This window comes from Pipistrellus kuhlii, unplaced genomic scaffold (genome assembly GCF_014108245.1).
Source record: "Pipistrellus kuhlii isolate mPipKuh1 unplaced genomic scaffold, mPipKuh1.p scaffold_m20_p_17, whole genome shotgun sequence".
NCBI classification, from domain to species: Eukaryota; Metazoa; Chordata; class Mammalia; order Chiroptera; family Vespertilionidae; genus Pipistrellus; species Pipistrellus kuhlii.
The window spans coordinates 4294394-4310620 of NW_023425482.1; the positions used below are offsets into that span (position 1 = coordinate 4294394).

General features: G+C 64.0%; 1 protein-coding gene across 2 annotated transcripts; it reads right to left on the bottom strand.

Annotated features, from left to right (window-relative positions):
- Positions 1–143: 143 nt before the first annotated feature.
- CDH15 (cadherin 15) lies at positions 144–16008 on the bottom strand. 2 transcript variants are annotated; one of them, XM_045582588.1, is made up of 14 exons: positions 15821–16008; positions 9202–9360; positions 8854–9009; positions 7691–7835; positions 6474–6634; positions 5573–5701; positions 5000–5185; positions 3872–4125; positions 3047–3189; positions 2679–2915; positions 2264–2503; positions 2024–2160; positions 1725–1826; positions 144–790 (listed from the first exon to the last, which is right to left on the bottom strand). In XM_045582588.1, the coding sequence occupies exons 1-14, from the start codon at positions 15860–15862 to the stop codon at positions 590–592; spliced, it is 2292 nt and encodes a 763-aa protein (XP_045438544.1). In that variant the 5' UTR covers positions 15863–16008; the 3' UTR covers positions 144–589. The 2 variants fall into 2 exon arrangements, with proteins under 2 accessions (XP_045438544.1, XP_036296776.1); XM_036440883.2 differs by having other exon boundaries at positions 1659–1826; positions 15821–16003.
- Positions 16009–16227: the final 219 nt, after the last annotated feature.

Below are 16227 nucleotides of genomic sequence, written 5' to 3' on the forward strand. Positions count from 1 at the left end.
TCCTTTGGGCTGCATCCTGGGCTGGGGGGGGGGGGGTCGGTCCCCTCTCCAGGCTCTCCCATACTCGGTACCTGCAGCCCCTCCCACCGCTCCGCTCCCCTTGGGAGGCCAGTCCCCTCGGCGGGTCATTGTGCAGACCCTGAACTGGAAAGACCACTTTTAATTCACATTTGCTGGAGAGCTGCTTCCTTTCACACAAAGAGGGGATGTGCATGGATGGGGCGGCAGAGCTGGGAGTGAGGGTGACAGAGCAGTGCTCGTGGGGCTCTCGGGGGGGGGGGGAGGCACCTCCTCCCCACAGCTCCACCCCGGGCTCTGCCCCTGGGACTGTCTTCCTCGGGGGGAAGCAGGCTGCCCAAAGCACCTTGGGTGTGGGACCAGGTCCCTGTGGCCGGCTCTGCATAGGTCAGCTAGTCCTCCCGCTGCACGGCCAGCTGTTGGCATGTGCAGTCAGACTCTGTGGTCAGGCTGTCCATCCTGGGAAGGATGTCCATCCTCTGTGTCCAACTGCTGTGCCCTCAGCAGGGTGGGCGTAGGTCCCCATCAGAAAGCTCTCTGCCCTGTCCCGAGTGGCCACTGCCTCCGGCCCTCAGAGAGGCCCGTACAGGTCGGCGAGCCGGGCAAAGCGAGGGCCCCAGTCCCGGAGGCAGCTGTAGTCTTGGTCCTCGTCGCCCAGGCTGGAGAGGATGGAGCTCAGTGTCCCTGCCATGGACCCATCGCCTTCGTAGTCATAGATGAGAGCGGTGTCGTAGGGCGGGACGCTGAGGTCACTGTCCGCAGCTTCCAAGCCCTACGGAGAGGCCCCAGGAGCTCAGAACACCAGCACACGCAGCCCAGCGGCAGTGCAGGGTGAGGCCAACCACGGTATGGCGCCAGGAAGGGCAGAGGAGGTCTGAGCAGCAGCCCTGAGTGTGCGGGCACCACTGGGAGCCCCAGTCCCAGGATTCAGACTTGAAAAAAGAAGGTTCCCTCTGGCTCTCCTTCCCTGGGCCCAGCCCGCCCTGAAGACTGTGTCCTGCCTGACACCCCATCTGGGAGAACAGCTGGTCCTGCCCCTTAAAGGTTTGGCTGCGGTCTGTGCCTCCACCTGGTAATATACACATTGGCTGCTGCAGGTTGCATACCTGAACCTGGGCCTGCCCCTGGCCAGGCAGCTGTCAGGGGCAACTAAAGAGCCAGGGCACTAAGTGTGCAGGCAGGTGTGGCCCCTGGCACACTACTGAGAAATACCTGCGTGCTCCTCTGTTGCCCACTCAGTTGGATTTCCCAGGTTCTGGGCATCTCCCGTGTGGACCTTAGGACGTCAGTGATGCTGTGTCCAGAGGAGCGGCTATGGACGCCTGGGCTCAACCGCCAGCTGCACTTCTACCTGCGGTCATTGCGTTTCCTCTGCCCGCGCTGTGCACCGCGCTGCAGGGCAGCCTACAACCAGCCCAGCTCCACTAGGTCTCCCACAGGCTGATGCGGGGTCGCCAGCCCCCTCTCCCTGGGGCTTATGTGGCTGTGACCCCTGTTCCACAGCCCCGCTCAGCTCTCAGCTCGGCCCGGGTCCCCAGGAGGGAGCCCACTCCCTGCGGCTGGCGTGTACGGGGTACACGGATGCACTTGCATGTGTGTGTGTGTGTGTGCCCCCTGCCCTCTCCACCCGGGGGACCTACGTCGTTGATGAAGTCTGCCATGTCGGCGGGGCTGGTGGGCAGCACGCGGGAGGGTGGGGGGCGCGCCCAGCTGAACGGGGTGTCCCGGCGCAGCAGCGGCCGCCCCAGCGGGGCACTCAGGGCTGCCAGCTCGGACGGGTGGCGCAGCTGGCTGATGTCGTAGGCGTCCTGCAGACAGAGTGCGTGGGCTTGAGCCTGGGTCCATGGCAAGGTGGGGTTTCCATCCCAGGCACCTTTCTGAGAGCGATAGGGTTGGGGGTTTGGGACAAGGATCTGGGGAGGCCCCGACCCTTGGAGCCTGGGTGCTGGCCCACGGCCACAGTGGAACATCCTGAGCCACCACGCCACCCCCGCCCCGCCCTCACCTGGTCTTCCTCCCCGCCCCCCTGCTCATCGTAGTTGAGGACGTTGTCCCGGAGGTCGTCCTGCAGCCCCTGCAGAAGCTCCTTGTCCCATGGCCGCCGTCGGAACCGCGAGAGGATGGCCGCCGGCAGGGCGAGCACTGGCGGGCAGAAAGGGTGAGGTTGGCCCCCGAGGCGGAGGCGGGGGCCGCGGGGGTGGGGGAGGGGCTCTGAGGGCAGTGGTCCCAGGGCGTGGGCACTCACAGAGCAGCAGGACGACGCTGGCCAGCATGATGACCAGGGCGCCCAGGCTGATGCCTGTGCCCTTCGCCCTCAGCGCAGCGGCCCCCTGCAGGCAGACGCCATCCTGGCCGCAGTGGCACACGGTCACGTTGAGGAGCTGCTCGCGGTGCTGGGGTGGCCGCCCTGAGTCCCGGAGCAGCAGGCTGAGGCGGTGCAGCCCCTCCTGCACCTGGTGCCGCAGCCGCAGGCGCGCGTGGCTCACTGTGGGGGGCGCCTGAGGTCAGCGGGCCCCTCGGTGCCCCACGGGGACCACAGGACGCTGGGCCTGTTTCCATCTGCCCACCGAGTGTGCCCTGAGGCGGAACCAGCAGGACCACGTCTGAGTGCCCCCGGGTCCCAGGTCTGGGCACCACCCCCGGGCGGGGGCAGAGCTCACTGTTAATCTGGCTGAGGCTCCAGTTCCGGGCCAGCTCTGGGACCCTGGGGCTCAGCTGGAAGTGGAAGGGGGCCCCGTGGGGGGGCAGGTCCTCGTCCGTGGCACCCAGGAGGAGGCCAGGGCCCTGGTCTGGCTCGCTGCACAGGCTTCCAGATGAGGGGGACAGCTCGGGGGCGTGGTCATTGACCTCCAGGATCTCAATGGACAAGGTCCCGGTGGCCGTGCAGGGCGGGGAGGCTGCAGACAGAAGAGCTGTGGGCTTCTTGCCCTGCCAGAGCCACTGCCCACCCTCCCATTGCTCGCTCGAGGGCCTGGCTCCCAGCCCCTGGGCCAGCAGCAGGGCCTCCCAGCCTGGACCCGGTGCTCACCGTCGTCGTAGGCCAGGATGATGGCCCTGTACCAGCCGTCCTTGAGGAAGGGCGACGCTGGGCTGAGCACACTCTGGGTCTGGACCCAGCCTGTGGCTCCATCCACTTGCAGCCAGTCCTCAGGGTCATAATCCTTAGAGTATCTGTTGGCCAAGGAGGGAAAATGGGAACAGGGCGCCCCTGAGCTACATGGGGCCCTCTCAAGGTGTGGCTGCATATAGACACATAAGCATCCTCACACTCTGCATGCACACACACATTCACACACAGTCATATACAGTCACATACACTCACTCACTCACTCACACACAACACAAACACAAACACACACACTCACACACACACACTAGCTTTTGAGGCCCTAAGCTGGTGTTTTCTATCCCATTTCACAGATGAGGAGACTGAGGCTCAGGAAGGCAGGTGCACTGACCAGGGCCCTGTGGCAACTGAGTGACACAGCATCTCATCTATAGGATTCAATCATGGACTCGGTGGAGACAGACACAGATACATAGGGCTGGGCTGGAGGGAAGTCCCAGGACCAGTCCCATGGGAGCACTGCTCGCCAGGGTGGACAGGGCTGGACAGGCTGGTCAGGATAGACATGCCAGGTGTGGCCCAGTCCTGCCCTCAGAACAAGTCACACCAATATGTGCACACTTGGGACTCGGGACCCCTGGACGGTCAGGGAACGCACAGATGAGCCCTCCCCCTCTGACCTATGCCCTGATGGGAACCCTCCGCTGTGCTGCTGGCCCTGGCAGGGAAATGGGGGGCGGGGCTATTAGCTCCCTCTGCTTCCCCCCAAGGGTCCCGGGAAGGCACCTGAGCCTCTGCAGCTGCTGTGTGTCCGGGTCTCGGGCAGAGAAGGTGGCCACAGGGGTTCCTGGGGCCGCCCCCTCCGCCAGGCTGGTCCTCAGTGGATTCTCCTGGAACACGGGGGCCTCGTTGACATCCCGCACCTGCACGCTGACTCGGGCCTGACCCCGCTCCGCCCTAGGGGCAGCCGCCTGCAGCGGGACCTCGTTCTGCACCTCCACTGTGAGGTCATACTGGTCACGGCTCTCATAGTCCAGGGGCTGTGGGGAGGAAGCAGAGCCGAGAGCCTGCTCAGGACTCCGGGCTCCGGAGGCAGGTGCGGCCCGAGAAGGCCTGCAGGCTGCTGCCCCAGGTCTGTCCTCGAGCCCCCGCCCTCCTTCTCCTTTTCAGCCTTGGAAAAGGAAAGCTTATGCAGGACAGAAGAAGGCACAAACATAACGTAAAAGTGATCAGATCAGTACTCGTCCCTCAGAATGGATTTGTTGGGTGCTGTGTGCAGTGTTGTTTGGCCAGGCGGTCCTCCCAGCGAATCAAGGGAACACTCCTCTGGGTATTGACGGAGACAATTGGTAGATGTGGTCACAATAACGTCTACAATCGATTGGCTTAAGGAAAGAAGGTTATCCTGATCATCTGGGCGGGCCTCACCCACTGTGGAAAGTCGTTAAGAGCGAAACAGATTTCTGAGGAAGAAGGAATTCCACCTCAAGACGGCAGCCCCGCTCTGAGCTGACCCTGCAAACTCCAGACTTGCCCTGCCAGCCCCATAATAGTGGGAGCCAATTTCTTGCAATAAATCTCTTCAGATAGCAAAATCTAAATATATCTCTACCTTCACATGTGTGAATATGCACATGTGTGTGTACACACGGGTTTCCTGCTGTTTCTCAGGCTCCTATCTGGCTGATGCAGGTACAGTCTGCATTCACACGATTCTTACACAGAGTGGCAGCACACTGTGGACAACGCACAGGCCCTGTGGTCAGCGGGACCTGCACTCACACATTTCCCGTCCTCAGGCTCCATCCCCTCCCTCCACTCTCTCCTGAGGATGCACAGAGGGCCCAGGATGCCAGGGGGTGGGGAGAGGCGCCCTGCATGGGCGCTGGTGCTGGGGGAGTCGTGCGCCCTCACCTTCACCACAGACAGCACGCCTTCGTTGGTCTTGGGGTCTGTGCGGACAGCAAAATGCCCGTCGGGGTCGCCCTCCAGGATGGTGAACTTGGCTGCCCAGTTTGGGGAGCCTGGCAGGTCCTTGTCCTCCACCTCCAGCCGCCCCACATCGACTCCACTCATGGCCTCCGGGGCCTCCATGAAGAACTGTGGGAGCCGCTCCAGTTACCTGCCAGGTTGTCAGGGGTGGGGCCTCCCTCCCTCAGGCCTCCCAGCTAAGTGCTGCCTCTACTGCAGTCCTCCCAGAGTCACCCACCCCCTCCAGAGGCCCCATGAGCCCTCTCTGCACACACATTTGGGGGAAATGGGGATGTCTAGGCTGCTTCTCCCAGGGCCCCCCTCCTGACTCCTTCTGATGGTTTGCTGCTCACAAGCACCGTCTCTGTTGCCCCCAGTTCAGGTCTCTGTGCTCCCTGTGCAAAACGCCTGCTCCAAAGCACCAGCCTCAACCCGCCACGAAGCCCTGGACCCACTGGGCCTGGGGAGGGGCGGGCAGCCTGGCAGGGGCTGGTGGTGTGGGGGCGGTGGTGGCACCTCGGCCCTGGTGAACCCGGGGGCGTTGTCATTGACGTCCTCGAGAGTGATGATGGCGGAGGCAGTGCTGGTCAGGCCGTCTCCAGACATGTCCGCCACCTGCAGGGTCAGGTTGTACACGGCGACGACCTGGGGACGACAGCAGGGGGCGGGACGCTGAGCGGGCACGGGCCCCGGGAAGGAGGGGGTGCCTGCAGGCTGAGTCACCCAGGAGAGCCCTGTGGGTGGCAGGGGCCCATGTGACTCCAGGAGCCCTGCCTGCTTCCAAGCCTCTCAGGGTCCACCCTAGACTCTGCCCAGCCGTCAGTTACCAGGCTGCTGCTGGGTGCGGTGCCTGCCATCGAGAGAGAGATGGGTGAGGGTCACCTAACACAGCAAGTGGCCAGGCAGAGCCACACAGGGGGCTGTGGAGACCAAGAGGGGCTTCCTGGAGGTGCGGGCGTGGCACAGAAGCCCGGCAGCGAGAGGCAGCGGTGGTCCTGACAGGACCATCACTCCAGAGCATGAGTGGTCGCTGTGGGGCCCCAGAGGTGACACGCCCAACTGCCTCGTAGGCAATGGGTATTTTTGGCAGGAAAAAACACCGAGGCCGAGTCAGGGCCAGGCACTGTATTGAGGGCCTTTCACACCCTCTTGACCTAACCCTGCAACCACCCAGCAGGCAGGTGCACCCCAGGCCGAGTCTGTGCCGAGAGCCCGGGGCCACCATGACCATTTGCAGCAACTGGGAGCCTCCCTCATCGGCAGGGGAGGCAAGTCTGGCTGAGCGGCGCTGGGTCAGAGGGCCCGCCTACACCAGCTGCCTGAGCATCCAAAAGCACCGACAAGGTGGATCAAGATTGATCAGACAGGACCCTGGCTCCCCTGCGTCCGGCGTTCACAGCGGCGGCTGGCGGCTCACCTCGCGGTCCAGGCCCACTTGCACGGTGCGTATCTCCCCGGTGTGCTCGTCGATGCTGAAGAGCTGGGGGCTGCCCTGCTCCAGGATGGAGTACCGCAGGGCCGCGTTGTCTGTCTCCGGGTCGTCGGCATCGGTGGCCTCCGCTCTGGTCACAAAGGTGCCTGGGAAGGATGAGGGCATGTGAGCAGACACCCACGAGCGCCAGGCCCTAACTCCCACTCCCCCGTGGCCCACCCTGCCAGGGCCGGGCTCCCTGTGTTGTTGGAGGGGGAGAAAGCAGAAGCGTATGATACAAGTTCAATCAACAGCTGATATCTGTGATCCCACAAGATAGTGGGACAGCCCGGCAGGGGCTGAGAGCCTGGGTCAGACGAGGCGAACCAGCAGGAGAACGCTGGGCTGGCCCTGAGCCCCAGCCGCCTGGGAGTCAGAGGGTGGCCAGCACCTGGGGCAGGCCCTGTCCTCAGCCCCACCAGCGGAGAGAAGCAGTGGCCAGCGCCGGACCTGGGCTCTGGGGCAAACAAACCACCAAATCTCAGGAAGGGGTGGGGGCCAGGCAAGGGCCAGGATGCTGTCCTCACACCAATTTTCCTCCGGTGAGCGTGAGGTCTGACCTCCATCCTCCCCACAGGCCATCTGAAGCACGACTTGCCTGGATCTGACCACGCCCCGAGAGCAGGATGGGAAAGGAGGAGGGGATCTGTCTGGAATGAAGTCTGCCTGCCCTGGAACAGACTCAGACACGCAAGGCGTCCTGTGAAGACTCATAAAGGACCGAGGGCTGCATGACTGCTTCGTGGGCAAGGGGCTTCCTCTTGGGGGGACGACAATGTTCTGGAACTAGATAAAGTGTTGGTTGCTCAACCCTGTGAATGTACTAAGCGCCACTGGAAAGTTCATTTTAAAATGGCTAATTTTATGTTATGTGAATTTCACCTCCATTTAAAAGCAGCAGCAGCAGCAGCAGCAGGGCTTTGCCATCCATGGGTCCTCTCAATGCATTTTGGAAGACGTGGGGGGTTTGAAATTAACATTGAAATAGGAAGTGACTTGAGTTGACTTGTGGAAATTCCATCAGTACTGGAGACCGTTTTACTGATTTTTAGACTCTTTGAAGGACCTCTGACATCCTGCTAAAGGGAAGTCCCGGACTTCTGACCTACCAGGGCCCCTCCACGCAGCCCCTCCTCCCCTCCGCGGGGGCTGGGCGCGCTCACCCGGCACAGCGCCCTCCAGCACGTGGCCGGAGAACACCTCCTGCAGGAAGACAGGCCGGTTGTCGTTCTGATCCACAACCACGATCTCCAGGTCCGTGGGCTCCTCCAGGGTGGATCCTCCCAGGTCCAGAGCAAAGGCCCTGAGCTAGTGGAGCAGAGAGCAAGGGCTGGCACTGAGGTCCCCACATGCCCGTGGCCCCCCGGGGCCACGCGGGAGGGACAGCACGCGCAGACTTTGTGTTCTGCTGGAAACACCAGCTCAGACAGATGAGGAGCGGTGGGGGTGGGGCACGTGCTGCAGCCAACGGGACTCCCCCTGCAGAGGACACTGCCTCCTCCGAGCTGCCCCGCTCGCCCTGGCCACCAGGAAGCTCCCAGCCCAAGTCTGTTTCAAGTGGCCGGTGATGCTCTCTCCCTAAGGACTGGTGGTTACGTAGAATTGCGGCGGTAATGCTCTCACCAGCATTCCTGTCTCTCTCCCCTTTTCTAGACGGTTTGGCTCCTCTTGAAGGTTGTTTTAATTCCTCTGTGCACATGAAAACTTTTAAGTAAACCACCTTTTATTCTTTCGGAGCACGTCCATGATATAATTTCCAGGTAAAGACATCCCTCTACTGACTTCCTGTGTAAGGAGACACCGTCTGAAGGAAGATCCCAGGCAGATGAGGCCAAGGCAGAGGACTCTTCCCCAAGTCAGGTCCGCACGACAGACCAGGAGGGGGCTGGGCAGGTCACTCTGCAGGGGCTCCCCCTCACCCTCTCGCTTATGTGGCTCCTTACCCCGCCCACTGCCTTTTCTCTCGAATCTCCCAGTCTCTAACCTTCCAAGGGTCCAGGGTGCCTTCCCCGGGGCGCCACCCCCGTGGATCAAGAGGCACCTGCCAGTGGGGTCTGGCAGTTCTGTGGGATTCTTCCAACATCCCGTCCCCACCAAAGGCAGGCCGCTGGGGGAACCGGCTGGGGTGACGAGGGCGTCACCAGGATGGGGTGCTGCTTCCCTTGCTGCAGGCTGCCCAGTCCTCCCACAGCGACCAGGCCACTCCTCCAGGGGCCTCCGTGTGCTCCTTCGCTAAATGGGCGGTTCCCGCCCCTGGTTCCCGCCCCTGGCCGCCGCGAAGGCCGCCAGACCTTGCTGGGGAAGCGGCCTGGCCTGAAGTGCCCACCCGGAAGCGGTCCATCTTCTCGCGGTCCAGCAGGGCGTTCAGGAACACCTTCCCCGTGAACTTGTCGATGGAGAACACGCCCCGGGGCTCCTCGTCCACGCCGGGCCCCTGGATGCTGTAGATGACGCTGCCCAGCTGCTGCTTGTCAGACTTGATCTGCGGGGGCAGGACCCGGCTGGGGGCGGCACCCCGGGGTGGGGTGGGGTCCCCTCCCGCCCCCCTCCGCAGCCTCGGCCCCTCCCCCCGCTGGGGCGGGCCGCTCAGCCTGTGGCCCCGATGGCATTCCCACCCTAAAGCGCACACTTCGGGGGACCCGCTCTGCCCCCCCCCCCCCCCCCCCGCCCTCACCTGCACCAGCGGGTAGGGGAGGCGCTTGTAGTTCTCAGACACACTGATGGGGGGGATGACCCAGGCTCTGCGCACGCGGCCTGGCGAGGGCGCCCGGTGCCAGGGGAACAGGAGGCCGGGCCTCCTCAGCCCGGGAACCCCCAGCGAGAGGTCCAAGCTCTGCAACAAAGACACAAACAGCCGTCACGCAGCTGGCACCCCGGGAGCCTGGGGAGCTACTCTCCCATGGGTGGTGGGCGATGGGCAAGGGGGCTCCCCTCCCTGGGAGGCAGGGAGCACCTCGTCCCACATCAAACACCGAGCTCAGGCCCCGCAGGCCCTGAGCCGGGCCCCTGAGCTCAGTCTGTCTCTAGCCCTCTCCGGGAGCCTGGGAATGAGGGGCCAGGAGTGACCACAGGCCTCGAGGACTGAGGGGAACTGACCGTGCTGTACCCCCACCCCAGCTTCCTGAGGGCCAGGCACCGCTCCCCCAGCATGGCCCCGGGGGGACTCAGGGCCCGGGCCTGGGAGATACGGTTCACTGGGGACGGGGGAGGACCTGGGGCTGGGAGAGGAGGGCTGGGCGGGAGGGAGTGATGAGGAATGGTGACAGCAGCTGGCCCGCAGGGAGGACCCTTGTGAAGAATGTGGATAAGGGGGCGGAGGGCAGGCAGGAAAGCCGGGGCCCGGGCACGCCTGCGCCCTCCCCGTGGCAGGATCCGTGGGAGGTGGAGGTGGGGGGCTCCTGGCTGCAGGCTGGGGCAATGGGAGGTGACACGTGGCCTTCCAGGCCTGCTCACAGCTTGGATCCTTGAGGACGGGTGAGGTCAACCTGTCTAACGCTTTCGTCAGGATAGGCCCAGCGATAGGAAGGGCCGGCTGGGGCCAGAGCGCCCGCCATTCTGGGCCGGCTTTCTCCCAGACCTGCGGACCCAGGTGCCCTTTTCACCCCTTAGTTCCTAGCACCTGGGGACCCTGGGATGCTCCTCCTTCCCCCTCCACACGCCCAGTGCCCAGTCTGTGGGGCAGCAAAGGGGGTTGAGGCACACGTGGCAGTGTGCTCCCCACTCGCCTGGGGTGGGGGCCAGCAGACAGGGTCCCAAGTCCTGCCCCATGGTTAGGCTGCGATCAAAACCAGGTGGGCCAGCATAGGAGAGGGGCCCAAATGCCAGCTCTCTGCCACTCAGCCCCACCCTGCCGCTCAGATGGGGAAACTGAGGCTCAGGAGAAAGTCCCTTCCTGAGTCAAGGCTAGAGCTGGCAGCAGCCCCATAAACCGCACTCCTCAGAACGGCCAGCCCTGGCTTACCTATGAGGGCCCTGCACCGGCTCCCCGGCCGGGTGCTGGCGGGCTTGAGTATGGACTCTGGAATGGAAGTGCTGGGGACCCCTCTTGCACCCGAAGTCATGACTGAGGCTGATGCTGGAGCAGCTCTCGGATAGGCCAGGCCATGGGAGGGTGCATTTCTTACATTCTCCTGCAGCCAAACCCAGCTGGAGCCCAGCAGGTGACCACAGGCCCGGGGATGTCTGCCCCTCCCAGGGTCTCTAGGCTCCCGGGCCCTTCTGAAGGGGGCTCCCTTCTAGTCGGGGCAGAGCAGGTGGCTCCCACAGCCCCTCCAAGCCCCGAGAGGCCCCCTACCAGCTCCTTGATCCTGCTGACTTCGCTTTCTCTCCCTCCCAGCCATGCAGCCAGTGGAGGGACAGCATGGGAGCTGTGGGCTGTGGCCTCAGGGGAGTAGGGGCAGTGTTGGTGAGTGGCGGGTGCTTAGAGGGGGGCAGGGGCAGAAGGCTGCTGGGCTGTGTAATTCTCTTGTCTTCAATCCTCGCCGCGCCCCCCTCACTGCCCCTCCCGCCCCAGGCCGGACACTTTGCTGACAGAATGGCAGTTACATCCAAACTGAAGCCAGCCTCTTGGATGGCCCCAGCCGTCTCCTCCGTTTGGGAGTCCTCCTCCCCCTGCCTCATCTAAAATGCCAGCAGCTGGTCACCCACGGAGCCCGGAGTCCAGGTAGCAGAAAGCTGGTTCCAGAAGGAACAGGCGGCTGGCCAGGCTCTGAGCTCCCGCAGCCGGACAGATGGCAGCGTGGCCTCTGAGCCAGGCCACCTCCAGGTTAGCTTGGTGTTCCCACCACGCGGAGACCGGCTGCCTGTGTCACCGTGCTGGTGGGGACAGCGTGTGCTTTCTGAGCACCACGCTCGAACCCTCCCTTGCCCCTTTCCTTTCTTTCCCTCCCTCCTCCTCCCTGGACCCTCTCTCAGCCCTCACAGCCCCTAGGAATGGGGGGATCACCTCATTCCACAGCTCCCCAGAGTGAGGCTCCCGCAGGCCGAGGCCCCATTGCTGGAGGCCAGAGCGCAGCAGGGAACCTTGCTCAGGAGCAGGCTCGGCAAGGAGCCCAGCGCTCGCCACAGCGCCCGCCCTGCCCTGCCTCCAGCATGGATGGGGTGGGCCAGGGGCTGGGCACCGTCCACGGGGACTCCTTGTCCTCAGGCTCTTGGCAGGACCCTGGGGACACACTCAGCCCTGTCTAGCTGTGGCCACATCTGGGCCAGCCCTTACTCCCAAGCCCACCAGAGAGCTCTGTCTGCCCCCTCCCTGCCAGGGCCTCTGACACTCCACGATGCCCACCAGCTTGGTGTGGGTCAGTGAGGTGGAGGCAGAGCCTGGGAATCCTGGGTGCTAGTCTGTCTGTGGGGTCAGCAGAAGCCCAGAGCCTTGGCACGGCCCCTCACCCAGGTCAGAGGCTGTGGGGGGCGTGGCTGTGCTGACTTCCGGACTCAGGAGCAACTCTCAGAGTGTCCTCTGTCCTCCCGCACCCCCTTCCAGACGATGTGCTGGCGGGGGGACCGTGGAACAAAGTCACGTGGACAAAGCCAGCTCACACAGACCCCCAGATGCAGGCAACACCGTTGAGTGACATGTGCTCACATATGCCCCCCATCTTGCTGTCTCCCATGCCAAGCCAGTACCAAAGGGTGTCATGGAGCCCCTGCTCTCAAGTGGGTGCCCAATAACACCCCCATGTTCACCCTTGACACTGCCTTTAACCAAGGACCCGAGAGAACACTCTGGAAGCCCTAGAGGCCATTGCCCCTCACTGGGGTCCACCCAGCACTGGCACCCAACCCAAGGGCTGCTAAGTGCAGAGCTCCCACTGAGCAGAGCCCTTGCTGTGACCAGGCTGTGCGAGCGCCTTACAAACACTCCTGTGGAGGCCAGAATGGTGCCACCCACCCAGACTCCGCCAGGGCACTGGCCTGTGGGCAGCTGGGCACCGCCTGCCCCGATGCTTCTCTGGCCTCAGGGAGGTTCCCGTCTCCTTCCTGGTCAGACAACACGGCCCCGCTCCGGGACAGAGGCACGAAGCCCAGGCCAGCGTTCCAAAACCTGACTAACCACCTCACGGTGTGTGTGTGTGTGTGTGTGTGTGTGTGTGCGTGTGTGTGTGCAGGGATTCCATGAATGTACCCCAGGCCTACTGCATAGGGCACCCAGGTGGTCACGAAGCCCATGTGATTCTTGGAAACATTGGGGAAACTGGGCAGCACTGAGCTGAAAGGTGGGACTTCAGGGTCAAACAGCCCTGATGTGGCTTCAGCCCTACAGGCAAGTCCCTCCACTTCTCGGGAGCTGTGTGTGGGGTGACCTGGAGCCTGTGGTGAGCGCTGGGTGAGCAGATCACTGCCAACATCAATTCCGTTCAGAAGCAGCGAAGAGACAGGGCCCGCCAGAGGCCTCCCGCCCTTTGCCAGTGTCCGTCCTGCCTGCGGGCGGCCCCAAGGGCTCCGCTGCTCTCCATCAGCCCAGGCGCCTTCAAAACCGGGAATCATAAGGCACAGCCGCTCTCTCAGGAGCCTGGGAGAAAGCTGGGCACGTGGCTGGATGCTCACCACCCTGGGCAAAGGTTGGATGGAAAGTGAGGAGACACCCACCCCTCCCCCTCCTGGCACGGGGCTTCTGGTGGCCCCTGGTGAGTGGGAGCAGGGGACCTGGGCTTGGGCAGGATGTTTGCTGACTGGGGTCCGGCTCCCCGAGGCCTGCCCACAGCTGTATGTCTTGGTTGGATAAAAGGGAACACTCATTTTCTATTCCACTCCCTTCTGGGATAGTGGACAAACCTAAGAAAACAGGATGCAGCAGCAGCTTGGTGTGTGTGTGTGTGTGTGTGTGTGTGTGTGTGTGTGTGTGTGTCTGGGTGCAGGGACATTCCTCCACCACGGCCCAGGCCCTGGGCTTCTCAGATTCAAAGAACCAGGCGGGAAGCCTGCAGCCCGGAGGGGCCTGGGCTGGGGGGGAAGGCGTGGGCGCCATGGAGGTCAAGAATCCCTGCTCTGCACGCCCCACAAGCCTGAGCCCCTAGCCCCAGGCTGGAATCCAGGCCACCCCATTCCTGGATGGCCCGGCAAGCATCAGGCATGCCAGGAATGGGCCCAGCTGTCGGCCTGGCCCCGAGCTCCCCTGAGCTCCCCTCCAGCTGCTGCGGGCTTTAGGGAAGGAATGAGGATGGTCAGGCAAAGGGCCGTGGGAAAAGCAGCCGTTTCCTCCGCCTGTTCCCGCGGCTGTGGCCAACTGCCACTCACCATCCAGCTACCCAGCCACCTTGGAGAGCCACTCCCCAACGGTCACGGTAACGAGTGGCTGACAGCCCCACTCTGCACTGGAAACGATGAGCATCTGCTGTGGGTGCCATCTTGTTCTAGCACTTTCCCACTGTGCCAGGCCCCCAGCAGTGCGGGTGGAGCCTATTTCTCCCAGAAACCATGTGGCTCACTGGCCAGACACAAGCTTGGGGCCCCTCCTGCAGGGCATGGACCGGTCCTGAATCATCCCTGTTACCCCAACCCCTCCGCCACTCCCAGGGTATGCTCAGCTATTGGAGCCGCTGTGGGCAGAGGATGAAAACACACACTCTAAGCTCCCTGGCTGAGATTTCTAGGGGACCCAGGCAGGGGAGGGGCATGCCTCATCCAGGGCAAAGGACCTGCCCAGCCTGGTCTCCAGGATCCTCATCCCCAGCCAGGGGCCCACCCGACAGCCCTGCAGGGCCTGAGGCCATCCTGCTGTGGGGGTTCATGGCGGTGGAGGAGAGTGTCCAAGGGCGGCCGCAGAACCCACGTGGCTGGACCGGGAGGCCTGAAGTCTGAAAGCTGAGCTGGGCAGGGGCGGGTGGGCTGGGCCTCCTTCCCCTGACAATGGAACTAATTTAAGCCGCTGTGTGCAGGAACTTGAGCAGCCAGGCCCCCATTGTCTGGCCCCTCTCCCCCACCTGAGTCCCAGCTGTCTGGAGAGGGCATTCTGCAGTACCGTTGGGGGAGGGGCAAGGAATCTGAGAGGTTTCTACTCCCCTCCCCTCTCAGAGTGGACGGCGATACCCCCAGACCCAGAGGAGCAGGTCTGCGGGAATGTGCCCCGATGATGTGATGCTATGACACCCGGGGGGGTGGGGTGGGGGTGCTGGGGCAGAAATGCTGTTCCTAGATCAAGTGGGGAGGGAGCATGGGAGTGTGAGGCATCTGGGCCTACAGGGGTGGTCTCCCAGCAGAGGGCTGGGAGGGCAGAGGCCTCCTGGCTTAGGTGACCACCGCTGTGCTGAGCCAGCTGGACAGGGCAGCAGAGGCCTAGGCTTAGGCACACTGACTGGGGGGAGTGGAGGGGGGAGGGACAGTGGGAGGACCTAAAGGCAGGGGAGGAGGTGGTTGGAGCCTGCTGCTAGGTGCCCGGAGGGGCCAGCTGCCGTGGAGGGTCGGGCTGGCAGGCACCTGGTCAGCTGCCAGGCTGAAATCTGAGCTGGCCAGCCGGATCTGGGCGGTCTGTGGGAATGAGGGGGCCGCAGGAAGCCCCTGTGGTGGGTGCTGGGAAGCCCGCCTCTCATCAGCATCCCGCGCTGCCTAAAGGGCCTGGGACTGTAACCTCAACAATAACTCTACCGCTGCCCGGCCCTGGCCCCTGGCCTTTGGCCTGTGACCCTGGCTCAGCCCAGGCCTCTGAAGGCAGGAGGCCACGAGGTCACGCTCCATTCTCAGCACCACCTAGCGCCTGCCCAGCAGCCGGGGGCCTGGGGAGATGTGGCCCTGCGCAGGGGGCGCCCATGGGTGGGGGGAGGAAAGGGGCAGTCTGTGCTTCTGTCAGCCTATCCTGCTCCCAGGCTGGGGATGCTGCTGGGCCTGGCTTCCCGGGCACAGGGCTCTCCAAGGGAGAGTGAGTTCCTGGAGGGCGGAGCTGCAGCTGCTCCTGCTGGCAGGGCTGACTTCCCCCGAACCTCAGCAGGGTCCCCACAAAAACCTGGCCTTCCAGCTCCTCCAGCTGGGGGTGCTCCTGCCGCCCCGCCCGCTCCCTGCCCGCTCCCTGCCCTCCACCACCAGACTGACCACCCCAGGGCTGAGGGCACCCCTCAAAGGGAGGGGCTGGCCTGCGAGGTGGCCTCCTGGCAGTCCCCCAGCTTGGCTCCCGTCCAGGCGGAGGCAGTACCTCTGGCATCTGGACCCCCCTCACTCCTGGACCCTCACCCAGGACCCTCAGCTCACAGGCCCACAAAGGCAGCCAGGGCCAGGAGTCCCGGGGTGGCCGGGCACCCTCCTCTAAGACTCTGCCGGGCAGTGCAGGGGGGCAGGGACCCCGGGCAGCGCCTGGGCCTTACCTGGGCCAGCAGCCCGAGGGCGAAGAGGAGCACAGTGTCCATGGGGCGGCCGCGGGCTGAGTGTCCGCCTGCGGGCAGAGTGCGCCTCCCGCTCAGACAGAACCACTAAGTGACAGCACAAGTGCGGGGTGGAGGGCAGGGTGAGTGCTGCACGTGGGCGGGGCGGGGCCTGGGTGAATGACAGCACAAGTGTGCAGGCTGGGGACCTGGTGAGTGACAGCGCGTGTGTTGGGGCGGGACGGGGGCGGGGCCTGGCGCGAGTGGCAGCGCAAGTGTGCGGCGGGGCGGGGCGGGGCCAAGTGAGTGACGGCCTGAGTGCTGGGGGGGGTGGGGGCGGAGGGCCGGGCCAGGACGGAGGGGCGGGGCCGGGATGGAGAGCGGGGTCAGGAATGAGTGACAGCACTGTG